Source organism: Brachyhypopomus gauderio, chromosome 18 (assembly GCF_052324685.1).
Source record: "Brachyhypopomus gauderio isolate BG-103 chromosome 18, BGAUD_0.2, whole genome shotgun sequence".
Lineage (NCBI taxonomy): Eukaryota > Metazoa > Chordata > Actinopteri > Gymnotiformes > Hypopomidae > Brachyhypopomus > Brachyhypopomus gauderio.
In genome coordinates, this window is record NC_135228.1 from 9,643,337 (window position 1) to 9,655,981 (window position 12,645).

The window sequence follows — 12,645 nt, forward strand, 5'->3', positions numbered from 1 at the left end:
ACGCCGTCTGAGTACTCCGTTCCCACCGTCTGCTATGGCGAGGAGGAAGACAGCCTCTCTGTCAGCTCCGAAGAGACCGTTAGGTCGGAGAAGGGGTGCCCTGACAGAGAGAAGGTCCCTTGTGCTCCCTCGGAGGGGAGCGAGATGAGCTGGTCGCGCTATCCTGACTCCGAGGAGCCGATGGCTGTGGACCAGGAGCTCTCCGAGGAGGAGGAGATGGAGATGGCGGGGGACGAGAAGCCGCTACCCCGAGAGGTACGAGGGGAGACTGGCTTTGCCAGCGGCCAGGAGTGGAGGCTGGGGTCTCCGACAGGGGCTCCTCGAACCGCCACCGGTTCGCGGCAAAAGACAGGACCTCCAGTGGTGCCCAGAGGAGCGGCCAGAACGCCGCCTCGTGCAGCAGCCAGCACAAGGCGACGGGGAAGACCTCCGGTGGTGCCCAGAAAAGCTGCAGGATCGCCGCCTCGTAGGGCCGTCAGCGTGCGGCGAAAGAGGGTTCCTCCGGTGGCGCCTGGAGGCGCGGCAAAAACGCCGCGACCACCGCAGGAGGGCACGAGCGCGCCCGGAGCAACACCCAGCGCTGCGTGCGCTGGGGGTACTGTCCCGACTGGAGGGATCACGCCTCCGGTCTATCCCGTTGCCCCAGGGGGATTTGCGCCGCTGGCTGCAAGTGTGCTAGCGGTCCCATGGCTGACAGTACCCGTCTGTTTGTCTGTCCCGTTGTTGTTCCCTAATTTCCTTTTCCCTCTTGTGCCTTTCGTGTTTCATGTACCTGTGTGTGTGTTTGTCAACGTGCTGTTGTTTAATGTATTTTCCCCTGTCTTCCCAGGAAAGGTGTACTAGGGCTGTTCGTGGCGGTTCCCTCCACCGGGGGTGAGGGCTCTCGGAGGCTCGTGATCCCGGCGGCTCCGGTCCTGCCCGTCGGTGTAGGTTCTGGGCTTTCCAGCTGCGCGGGACGCTCCGGGAGTAGCGAGCCCCTGGCGGGGGGTTCTGTTACGGTGACAGTCCCGGACCCTTCCCTGTGGGCGTGCCGCTATGTTGTCTGCGTGCTGTTATGTCCATATAAGTAGTTCCGTGGGTGTGGGTTGTCCGTGAGCGTGTTCGTAGTATCACCTGTGCCTTGTCTCGAGATCACGAGGGTCTGTGTTAATCACCTATATAATGTGCGTTCGCGCAGTGTCTTGTGCTCGTCTTTGTCTAAAGTTTCGTGTCTGTGTGAGTGTGAACTGCGTGCTGCTCGCGCTCCGCCCGGAGCTTCACGTCAGTATTAATAAATCGTTGTATGTTCACCTTCAACGTCGTGGTGCCTGCCTCCTTCACCCCGTCGTTACATTTTTGAGTTGCTCTAATTCGATTTGCCAAATTTGGCTCACAAAATACGTGTTCAGAAATTCTGAGGCAAAAGTACATGTTCAAAAAAAATTCAGAGTAAAAATCCGGGACACAAATTCCTGTATTTTTTCATTAACTCCTCTGTAAACGTATACTTTCATTTTGGCATTGCCGTAGAACCGGTGGGGACACGCGCTTTCAAGGATTCAAGGAGACTTTATTGTCATTCACATCACATGTGGTACATGAGGTGGAACGAAATTAAACCGCTCACCCTTTCCTCTTCCTCTAAATGTGTGGTGGTCACCCTAAGACACCCTTAGACAGGGTGCGTTCCCAAGGATGTGTAAGGTGTGAAAGATTGTGTTTGGGGATGCGACACACACATACACACACACACACATAAAAGACAATGGAGGGGCAAAAGTTTTAGGGACTCTTGATAAATAACTAAACTAAACGTATTTTAACTAAATGTATTTTCCGGACTATAAGCCGCTACTTTTTTCCCCACAATTTGAACCATGCGGCTTATAATGAGGTGCAGCTTTTCTGTAGACATTTTTTCACCCATCAGGGGGCAGAGCAGAAAGTTAATCAGGTGGTAAGTCAAAGTTGTAAATCAAAGAAGAAAGTGCTCATTTTCATTTAGCACATGCAAGCAGCAGGCACGACGGAGAATTTTTTTCAAACCAACATGTGTTGGTTCCGACTCCCCAGCAGAATCCGACTCACCTCGTTTGCACTCGCATAAAGACGCTACAGATGATAGCATTACAGTGAGTTATAGTAATTATATTCATGGGAGTTACAATGATTATATTCATTGAGCACTCTAGTTTTGTCCTAACTAGATATTTAGACATAATACTGCTGTAATACTGAGAAGTCATGTGATCAGAGGTGAACTTCGGTATAGCCATTGTTTTTTATTTAAATTAATTAACACTCTTGAGCCAGTGTGGCTTTGGACATAGATAATGCCGTGCCGTTTGCTGTGATGGATAATTAAAGTCTAGCTTATTTATATATAGAAACGTAAATTGACAATATAATCTGTAGCGTCTATGCGTGGATAAACGAGGGGAGTCGGAATTCGCCACAACACCGGCTGAATGCCAAATCTGTCGCACGTGAAATGCTACAGGCACTGTTCGGAAACTGATCAGTTCAGTTAAATGTATTCAGTTTAGTAGATATATGCAGCTTTTTGCCCAGTGCGTCTTATACAACATTTTCCTTTGTAGGTGCGGCTTATATTGAGGTGCGCTCTATAGTCCAGAAAATATGGTAATTAAAATTAGGGGGTCACTCTCAGGATGTACTTGGGGCAATAAAATGGCGGATGAGGGGGTGGGGCAATAAAGTTTTATTGGGGGGCAATAAAACTATCAAAGCTACCCTGAAACCTTAGTTAAAATAACCCCTTCTTATTTTATATACACTGCTCAAAAAATAAAGGGAACACTCAAATAACACATCCTAGATCTGAATGAATGAAATATTCACATTGAATACTTTGTTCTGTACAAAGTTGAATGTGCTGACAACAAAATCACACAAAAATCATCAATGGAAATCAAATTTATTAACCAATGGAGGCCTGGATTTGGAGCCACACACAAAATTAAAGTGGAAAAACACACTACAGGCTGATCCAACTTTGATGTAATGTCCTTAAAACAAGTAAAAATGAGGCTCAGTATTGTGTGTGGCCTCCACGTGCCTGTATGACCTCCCTACAACGCCTGGGCATGCTCCTGATGAGGTAGCGGATGGTCTCCTGAGGGATCTCCTCCCAGACCTGGACTAAAGCATCCGCCAACTCCTTGACAGTCTGTGGTGCAACGTGACGTTGGTGGATGGAGAGAGACATGATGGCCAGTCCATAGCTTCATCTTGCAGGAACTGCTGACACACTCCAGCCACATGAGGTCTAGAATTGTCCTGCATTAGGAGGAACCCAGGGCCAACCGCACCAGCATATGGTCTCACAAGGGGTCTGAGGATCTCATCTCAATCAATCAATCAAAGTTTATTTGTATAGCGCTTTTAACAACTCAAGTTGTCGCAAAGCAGCTTTACAGGGTTTACAAGGTTAACAATACTATGGGTCCAGAACCCTAATGAGCAAGCCAAAGGCGACAGTGGCGAGGAAAAACTCCCTATGATGGTGAGGAATAGGAAGAAACCTCGGGAGAACCAAGACTCAAAAGGGAACCCATCCTCCATTGGGCGGCCCGTTAACACACAAATACACAAGTCACACATAATTCACACAATCAGACTAGGTAAAAGGTAGAATTGAAAGTTCTGGGTTTTGATATTGTCACTGTAAATGTCTGTTGATGAATGCCAGGCTTTCATTCCGTGTCGGAGCAGTGATGCTGGTATTGTAGGCTCCGACTGCAGTGTTACTCCCCAGGTGAACCCCGGTATCAGCACATCCACCGGCAGCCAGACCATCCCCCAGGTGCCTGCATCCAATCGTCTTGGGTAGAGCCATGCAAGAAGATAGATAATACAGACTGAGTGGACATGAATTTAAACCACCGTTGATTTAAATGTACGTAGCTCACGTGCCAGTGATCAGCATGTGGCTCCGGCAGACTAATCTATAGCAGCATAACTAAAGGGAGAGGTTCAGAGGTGACCACAGGCATGAGGGCTCACTGAGACATTGCTTTCCAGTCAAGTCATAGTCACAAATAGAGTGATGCCAAGACACAGCTGGATGACAGCATCAACATCTCAGATCACCAGAAATCTCAACGTCTGGGGGCCCCCAAGCCCCTACACCTTACAAGGGGAATTTTAGCTGAAGGCTTGACTAAACAGGTGAGTCTTAAGTCTAGATTTAAAGATTGGAACTGTGTCAGAGTCTCGGATTGGAGCTGGAAGGCTATTCCATAATTGAGGGGCTTTAAAAGAGAAAGCTCTGCCTCCGGCTGTAGTTTTACTAATTTTTGGAACTACGAGAAATCCAGCATTTTGGGAGCGCAAAGGGCGAGATGGGTTGTAGTAATCAATGAGTTCACTCAGATATTGTGGGGCAAGACCATTTAACGCCTTATAGGTTAACAGGAGAACTTTAAATTCAATGCGATATTTAATCGGCAGCCAGTGTAGTGCAGCGAGAGTGGGACTAATATGATCGAATTTCCTAGCCTTGGTTAGGACTCTAGCTGCGGCATTTTGTACAAGTTGTAGCTTCTTTATGGACTGTTTAGAGCATCCAATTAGAAGACTATTACAGTAGTCCAATCTCGACGAGACAAAAGCATGAACTAGCTTCTCTGCATCAGCTAAAGAAAGTAAGTGTCTCAGCTTGGCAATATTACGTAAATGGAAAAAGGCAGCCTTAGTGACATTGCATACATGTGTGTCAAATGAAAGATCAGAATCAATAGTGACACCTAAACTTTTTGCAGTAGATTTTGGTGTTACTGAAAAACCATCTAGGGTAAGGGGAATATCAGCCCAATTGCTTCTAACAGCTTTAGGCCCAAGAATCAGTACCTCAGTCTTGTCAGAATTTAGTTTAAGAAAATTAGACGCCATCCAGTTTTTAATATCCTGGACGCAGTTCTCAATCTTGAGAGTTGTGGTTGTATCATCTGGATTAGAAGATATATACAACTGAGTATCATCTGCGTAGCAATGGAAGCTAATACCATGCCTACGAATGATAGTGCCCAGTGGTAGCATATATAATGAGAATAATATGGGGCCCAGTACAGATCCTTGTGGGACACCATACTTTACTTTAGAATGCTCAGAGCATTCGTTATTTACTAGCACAAATTGGTAACGATCTGTCAGGTAGGACCTGAACCAGGAGAGTGCTTGACCTCTTATGCCAATGAGTGTCTCCAGTCTATTAAGTAGAATATTATGATCAATGGTGTCAAAAGCAGCACTGAGGTCTAGCAGTATGAGAAACGAAATGTGTCCTTTATCAGAGGATATTAAGAGATCATTCAGTACTTTAGTTAGTGCTGTTTCAGTGCTGTGATGAGCTCTAAATCCAGACTGAAATAACTCTAAGACATGTTCTGTCTGTAAGAAGGAAGAGAGTTGTGAAGAAACTACTTTCTCTAAAATTTTGGATATGAATGACAGATTAGATATTGGCCTATAGTTGGACAGTTCTTGGGGGTTAAGACCAGGTTTTTTAATTAGCGGCTTGATGACTGCAAGTTTAAATGAACTGGGAACGTAGCCCAGGCTCAGAGAATAATTTATTATAGTAAGCAACGGTTCTACATTGCTGTGCAGTAATTCTTTAAGTAGATGGGTTGGTACAGCATCTAGTATGCATGTGGAGGGTTTAGCAGATTTCACCAGTGAAATAAGCTCCTCACGACCAATTGGGGAGAAAGACTCTAACAGGGCATCAGAGCTGACCAGACAGCTGTCAAGGTGCATTGGCATGTTGACAGGCTCTGAGATAGCACTACTAATGTTTTCCCTAATTTTATCAATCTTATCATTAAAGAATTTCATAAAATTGTTACTGCTACACTCTAGTGGAATAAGAGAATTGTTTTGTTCATGACTCCTCGTAAGGCTGGAAACAGTTTTAAAAAGGAGTCCTGAGTTGTTTTTATGTTTTTCTATTAAGGCCGATAAGTATAAGGACTTTGCCATATGGAGGGCATGCTTATATTCAATAAGGCTGCTTTTCCATGATAGTCTATACACTTCTAACTTCATATTTCGCCATTTACGTTCCAGAATCCGCGCGGCTCGTTTGAGGCTACGCGTGTGCTCATTGTACCATGGCGCTATTCTTCTCTCCGTGGCTCTCTTATATCGTAGTGGTGCAACTTTGTCTAAAGCTGTACGAAGGGAAGTCTCGACGTGCTCGGTGAAACGCTCTAGTCCTTCCGGAGCTACAAGTGGATCAGTGTTTGTCAGACCCGGTAAAATATCAGTGAGCGCGGCTATGGTGCTGGGTGTTATAGCTCGTTTAATTTGATAGCGGGGTGGCCGATGAACACAGTCAGTTAAACACAACTCGTATGTTATGAGGCTGTGGTCAGAAACAGCCTCACTCTGAGGAAGAATTGCTAAACTGGATATGTCAATACCAAATGACAAGACCAAGTCTAAAGTATGACTACAGTTATGCGTAGGACCCACCACATTCTGAGTGATACCCATTGAATCAAGAATTGCTTGAAAATGAATGCTAAAAGAGTCACACCGATTTTCAAAATGGATATTAAAATCACCCACTATAATCACCTTATCGGCTGATAGCACTACATGAGACAGGAAGTCTGAAAACTCCTGCAAGAACTCAGAGTATGAACCAGGGGGGCGGTAAATAGTAATTAACATAAACGACTGTGACACTTTGTTGCTTGTTAAATTTGAAACATTTGATACAGTGAGGATGAGGTGTTCAAAAGAATTAAACTTGAAGCCAAATTTTTGAGAAATGCCTATATCAGAGTCATATATTGTAGCGACCCCACCTCCTCGACCATTTGGACGGGGGTTATGGACATATCTATAGCCAGAGGGAGAAGCTTCATTTAGGGCCATATAGTCGTCTGGTCGGGTCCAGGTTTCCGTCAAGCAAAGCATGCATAGATCATGATCGGTAATCATTTCATTAACAAGCAATGCTTTAGATGACAGGGATCTAATATTTAGTAGTCCTAGTTTCAGATTTAAACTGCTCTCTGAGGGAGCATAGTTGAATTTAACATTGATTAAATTTTGTCTACTAACTTTACGAGAATTATTTTTTGGTACTCGAGGAACAGACACAGTTTCAATCTGGTGTGACCTAGGTGACGTCTCTTTGCAGCTCGCAGACAGTCGGATTAGCCTGTTTGTCTGCTGCCTGGCCTCGGCTCTGGTTTGTCAATCCCCATTAACTACACCTACACTACCACTATTAAGCCTAGCAGATATGCTATGAGAAATGAGAGCAGCACCCTCCCAAGAGGGGTGAATGCCGTCTCGCTTCAAAAGGCCAGGCCTGCCCTCAAAACGTGTCCAATTATCTATATAGCCCACTTTGTTATCTGAGCACCATTTAGACATCCAGCGGTGTAACGCCCATAACCTGCTGTAGGTTTCAGCGCCACGCCGAACTGGAATGGGACCAGAGCATATTACGGCATCTGACATCGTCCCCGCTAACTCGCACACCTCTTTAACATTATCCTTGGTGATCTCAGACTGTCTCAATCCCACATCATTGGTGCCGACGTGTATAACTATCTTAGAATATTTACGTTTAGCCAGCACCTTTAAATTAGCCCTGATGTCAGGCGCTCTAGCCCCCGGGATACACTTGACTATGGCCGCTGGTGTCTCTAAACTAGTCGCTACGTTCACGTGTCTGAGCTGTGAATCTCCTATCATCAGAGCTCTTTTAACAGGTCGCTCAGTCGGTGTATTACTGAGTGGGGCAAACCTGTTTGACACGGGAACCTGAGAAGGACGGTGCTCAGCCCTACGGTTATGCCGCCGAGACGTCACCCATTCGCCCCGCTGCGAGGGCTCTAATGCCGGAGCTGAGGGCTCGCTAGCTACAGCTGTGCAACCCGGGCCTGCTACGCTAGCTGCGCTAGCCGCTACGCTAGCTGCGCTAGCCGCTACGCTAGCTGCGCTAGCTGCTACAAACTTTCTAGGACTTTCTAAAGCCCGGATGCGTTCCTCTAAAAGCGAAATCTTCTCCGTCATACTAATAACTAACCTACACTTCACACAAATATAATTATTATTATCACTACTGACGGAAGAAGAGTAGCTATACATGCCACACTCAACACAAGCAACAAGGGACTCAGACATGATGTAATACTTAGCTTCGGTTAAGATGTCGAAATGTCGAAGATGTTTCCAGTCGAAGAGAGTAGTCAACTGTCTTGATAGTGGAAGCACTACCTGTAATAGTTGTCTAGGGAGGGAAAAAGTAAAGATTAGTACGTAAACAGATTATCACCCTTTAGAGAAACAATCAAAATTCGCTCCGCAACAGCGTCAGCTGTCTCGGTACCTAATGGAAGTCAGGCTACCTCTGGTGAGCACATGGAGGGCTGTGCGGCCCTCCAAATAAATGCCACCCCACACCATTACTGACCCTCTGTCAAACCGGTCATGCTGAAGGATGTTGCAGGCAGCAGATCGCTCTCCACGGCGTCTCCAGACTGTCACGTCTGTCACGTGCTCAGTGTGAACCTGCTTTCATCTGTGAAGAGCACAAGGCGCCAGTGGCGAATTTGCCAATCCTGGTGTTCTCTGGCAAATGCCATGCATCCTGCACGGTGTTGGGCTGTGAGCCCAACCCCCATCTGTGGACGTTGGGCCCTCATACCATCCTCATGAAGTCGGTTTCTAACCGTTTGTGCAGACACATGCACATTTATGTCCTGCTGGAGGTCATTTTGCAGGGCTCTGGCAGTGCTCCTCCTGTTCCTTCTTGCACAAAGTCGGAGGAAGCGGTCCTGCTGCTGGCTTGTTGCCCTCCTACGGCCTCCTCCACATCTCCTGGTGTACTGGCCTGTCTCCTGGTAGCGTCTCCAGCCTCTGGACACTACGCTGACAGACACAGCAAACCTTCTTGCCACAGCTCGCATTGATGTGCCATCCTGGATGAGCTGCACTACCTGAGCCACTTGTGTGGGTTGTAGAGTCCGTCTCATGCTACCACAAGTGTGAAAGGACCACCAACATTCAAAAGTGACCAAAACATCAGCCAGAAAGCATAGGTACTGAGAAGTGGTCTGTGGTCCCCACCTGCAGAACCACTCCTTTATAGGGGGGAAGGGGGGGGGGGGGTCTTGCTAATTGCCTCTCATTTCTACCTGTTGTCTATTCCATTTGCACAACAGCAGGTGAAATTGATTCACAATCAGTGTTGCTTCCTAACTGAACAGGTTGGTTTCACAGAAGTGTGGTTGACTTGGAGTTATATTGTGTTGTTTAATTGTTCCCTTTATTTTTTTGAGCAGTGTATATTAGGAGAAAGGATTGTGTGTGGAACAAATGATGTTGCTCTGAGAGAGAGATTACTTAGAGAAGATAAACTTACACTGGACAAATGTGTACAATTCTGCAGAGCGATGGAGCTGTTGAGGGAGAATAGACGAACTCTGGAAGGAAGAACTGTGTGCATATTGTTAAAATATATATTCGCCGCTATGTGTAATATCCAGGGTACACCGCGGGTCCTTAAAAAGTCTTAAAATGTCTTAAATTTAGTTTTACATATTCAGGGTCTAAAAATGTCTTAAAATGTCTGGAATTTTAGGAGGGGAGGCATTAAATAAGCAAGCTGCTTTTATTATTTGAGGGCTGTGGTGGGAACAACAATACAAGGATGCAGACATGGGTAAATGTCCATTCAATGAGGTGGCTGGAGGATGTGGCTAGCTGAAACCTTCCAGTGATTCGTATGAGGCGCGATGTGAACTTGACGAAAAACATTCAAACTTGGTACAATGGGCTGTAAAGCGCTTGATTCTCATATGAAATCTGAAAAACACAAGCGATATGATAGCACTCGTAATAGTAATATGCATATCGAGTCATTCGCTGCTAAATGCAGTTTAACTGTAAGTAAGTGCCAAAAATGATTTGTCTACTGTGTAGTGCGACCAAACGTCCGTATTTCCCGGGACGTATTTCTCGTCCTGTCCTGGGTATTTTTTTAAGTGAGGAAATGTCCTGGTTTTTAAATTACTTTCATTGGACCATTACAATTTAAATGTACAGGCACTAGGCACTGTGCACGGCGCTGCATGTGCCGTAATCCCTGAGCCGCGTCAAGCTTGGTATATACATGACGCGTCGCGACCGGCGCGAGGTTCAAATTTCATTCAACGTGTGTGTGTAATTTTTTTAATAATAAAATGTTCCACATGCGCTAAAAAGTGCCCTTTCCCCCACCTGAGCACTTGCCCCCCAAAATGTCTGTGCACGTCACTGCCTAGGATGAATTCTGTGATCAGATGCAAAGCACTTTGTAAGTTTCTCTAGATAAGAGTGTCTGCTAAATGTCATAAATGTAAAAAGTAGACTAGATAAAGAGCCGCAGCACAATTCAAGACCGAGAATTCCCTATTCCTAAATAAATTCCTAAATATTAATTTAAGTTTGAATGATGAATGAATCAATGAACATAAGCATAAACTTCAACATCTTGTTTATTTTCCACCAGTCTACTACACAGACCAATAGATGAGTGAAGAAAACAGAGCAAACAGTTTTCAGAACACTGGAAATTCTGACCAAAAATGTTATTTAATTTTGGGGGTTTCGCGACATTCTCTTTCTGGACGGCAGTTCGTAACTTGCATCAACTGACGTAATTTGCAGCACTTCTTGTAAAACCTGCATTATACTTTCGCGAGTGACCGTAGCGCGCGACTCCGCCCACCTTGCGCGAACCTACGCGAACGGCGGAGGCGTTTAAACTTGCCGCGTCTTACTTAAGCCTTCGATCACAGAGAGCGGTCTACAGTCCACAGCAATCCATCTTGCCAGTGAATTGGTCAATTTGTCTGACGTGGACTTTGACATTTTGTTTCTTAATTTGAACCCCGACATGTGGTCGAGTGTTGACTGACGACACAGTTTGCTCGTACTAGGAATACATTTAGCAGCTAAGTTACTGACCTGCGCGTTAGCCCCAACATGTTTTGTGTTGAGGTGGTAACGAAGGGTGGAAGTGCTCCTGTGATAAGCGAACTTCTTCCTGCATAAAGTGCAAATAACACTATTTTTGTTTGTACTTCCATCTGGAAGTTTCTTATATTTAAATTTCCCATCCACCAACATAGCCTCTTCACTCATATCCATCATGCTCATCTTATTGTGCGTCCACCAGTGGTGATTGCTTTAAGACTGCAAGCTCAGCTTCCCCTAAAATGTCAAAAAAATAAGTGATCAGATATATACTGTTGTGTGTACATGTCATTGACTAAATATGTGCTACAACGCACTCAACATTTGTTCAGAATCACCTTCTTACCACTGGTAACGAAGTGGCTTTCCTCTTACTCAGTCCCGCAGCTTCACAGCGCTTTAAACGGTGTGGACGCTGAACGTCTACAGAGTTCAATAGCGAAGCAAAGAGTGCAGCGAAACGAGACGAGCCATTGGATGAATTCTGGGCTTTGTCCCGCCCATCGGACGCTCAGCGTCTCTGGGGGTCTATGGGGCAGTGGGCTGCCCTCGGCTGGCCCGGACGCTCAGCTTCTGCATGATGATTGGATGATCTGTCTGAGGCCGAATCCCTTTTTGATTGACAGTGAAATGAGCGAATAAGCGATCTTTTGGTGTAAACCTCCACGGGAGCATTTATTTTCAATTTTTTTTTTCATTCTGATCTGAGTTGAACCGGAGATTTTCCTAATCCTCTTAGCGGCATTTTCTTCGTTAAAAACAACTAGCGATAAATCGAGCTTCTATTTCTGGTGGTTTTTGTTGTAGCTGCTTGTGTTTGGAGACTGACTTCTATCACTCAAGCAGAAATTGAGCTTCCCCTCCTTGAAAGACCACATCATTCCAAGGTGCAAAAGTGTCTCATGCGTTAAATGCGTTAAAATGCGTAAATTTTTTTCGTTAGTTATTTTCCCTGTAATTAATTAATCAAAATTAACGCGTTAAAGTCCCACCAGTAATATATATATTATATACGTATATATATACATGCATTCATAATTCAATTCAAGAATACAGGGACATGGATATCTAAACTACTGAAACACACAGGAATACATAGACATGCATCAATGTGCGGTGATTATACAATAAAAGGTATTATAATGGAACCATTTATTACTGAAAGATCATAAGTTGTGCTTTTATATCAACCACAGATCACATAATGTTCAAATCTCATAGGCACATGGTTCAGCTTATGCATTGATCCTTTGTCCAGGGTCCTTAAGGGCTATTTAAATTGAATACTGGTTTTAAGAACAATTACCCTTCCCTTGGTTGAAAAGCTGTTCAGTTTTGTGTCTTAGATTGAGTTCGCCGAGTCGATTTCTGTAGGCTGGATTTTGATTTAGTGTACAGTTTAGATTTGAAGTTATAAAGACCTCTTGACATATTTGCATCCTCAGTTCTCAGATTATAAATTGGGGTTAAACCTTGGGGAATCAGTTAAGGCTGTAATTTAGGTTTATGAGTGCGGATTCTTCCTGAGTTGTGAGCCCTGTGTCCTTCAGAGGAGGGTTGATCCTGACCAGACCACTTTTATGGCCTTCATCCCACGCTCAGGTGATCAGATAAGGTTAGGCTTCTAAGCTTTGGAGAAGAAACCCATTGTGACTGTGAATT

General features: G+C 45.0%; 1 protein-coding gene across 1 annotated transcript; it reads right to left on the reverse strand.

The window, feature by feature from the left end:
* Positions 1-2,974: 2,974 nt before the first annotated feature.
* On the reverse strand, positions 2,975-11,408 carry LOC143481593 (uncharacterized). Its single transcript, XM_076979657.1, has 3 exons — positions 11,330-11,408; positions 10,975-11,220; positions 2,975-8,254 (listed from the first exon to the last, which is right to left on the reverse strand). The coding sequence occupies exons 2-3, from the start codon at positions 11,124-11,126 to the stop codon at positions 7,210-7,212; spliced, it is 1,197 nt and encodes a 398-aa protein (XP_076835772.1). The 5' UTR covers positions 11,127-11,220; positions 11,330-11,408; the 3' UTR covers positions 2,975-7,209.
* Between the last annotated feature and the right edge of the window lie 1,237 nt (positions 11,409-12,645).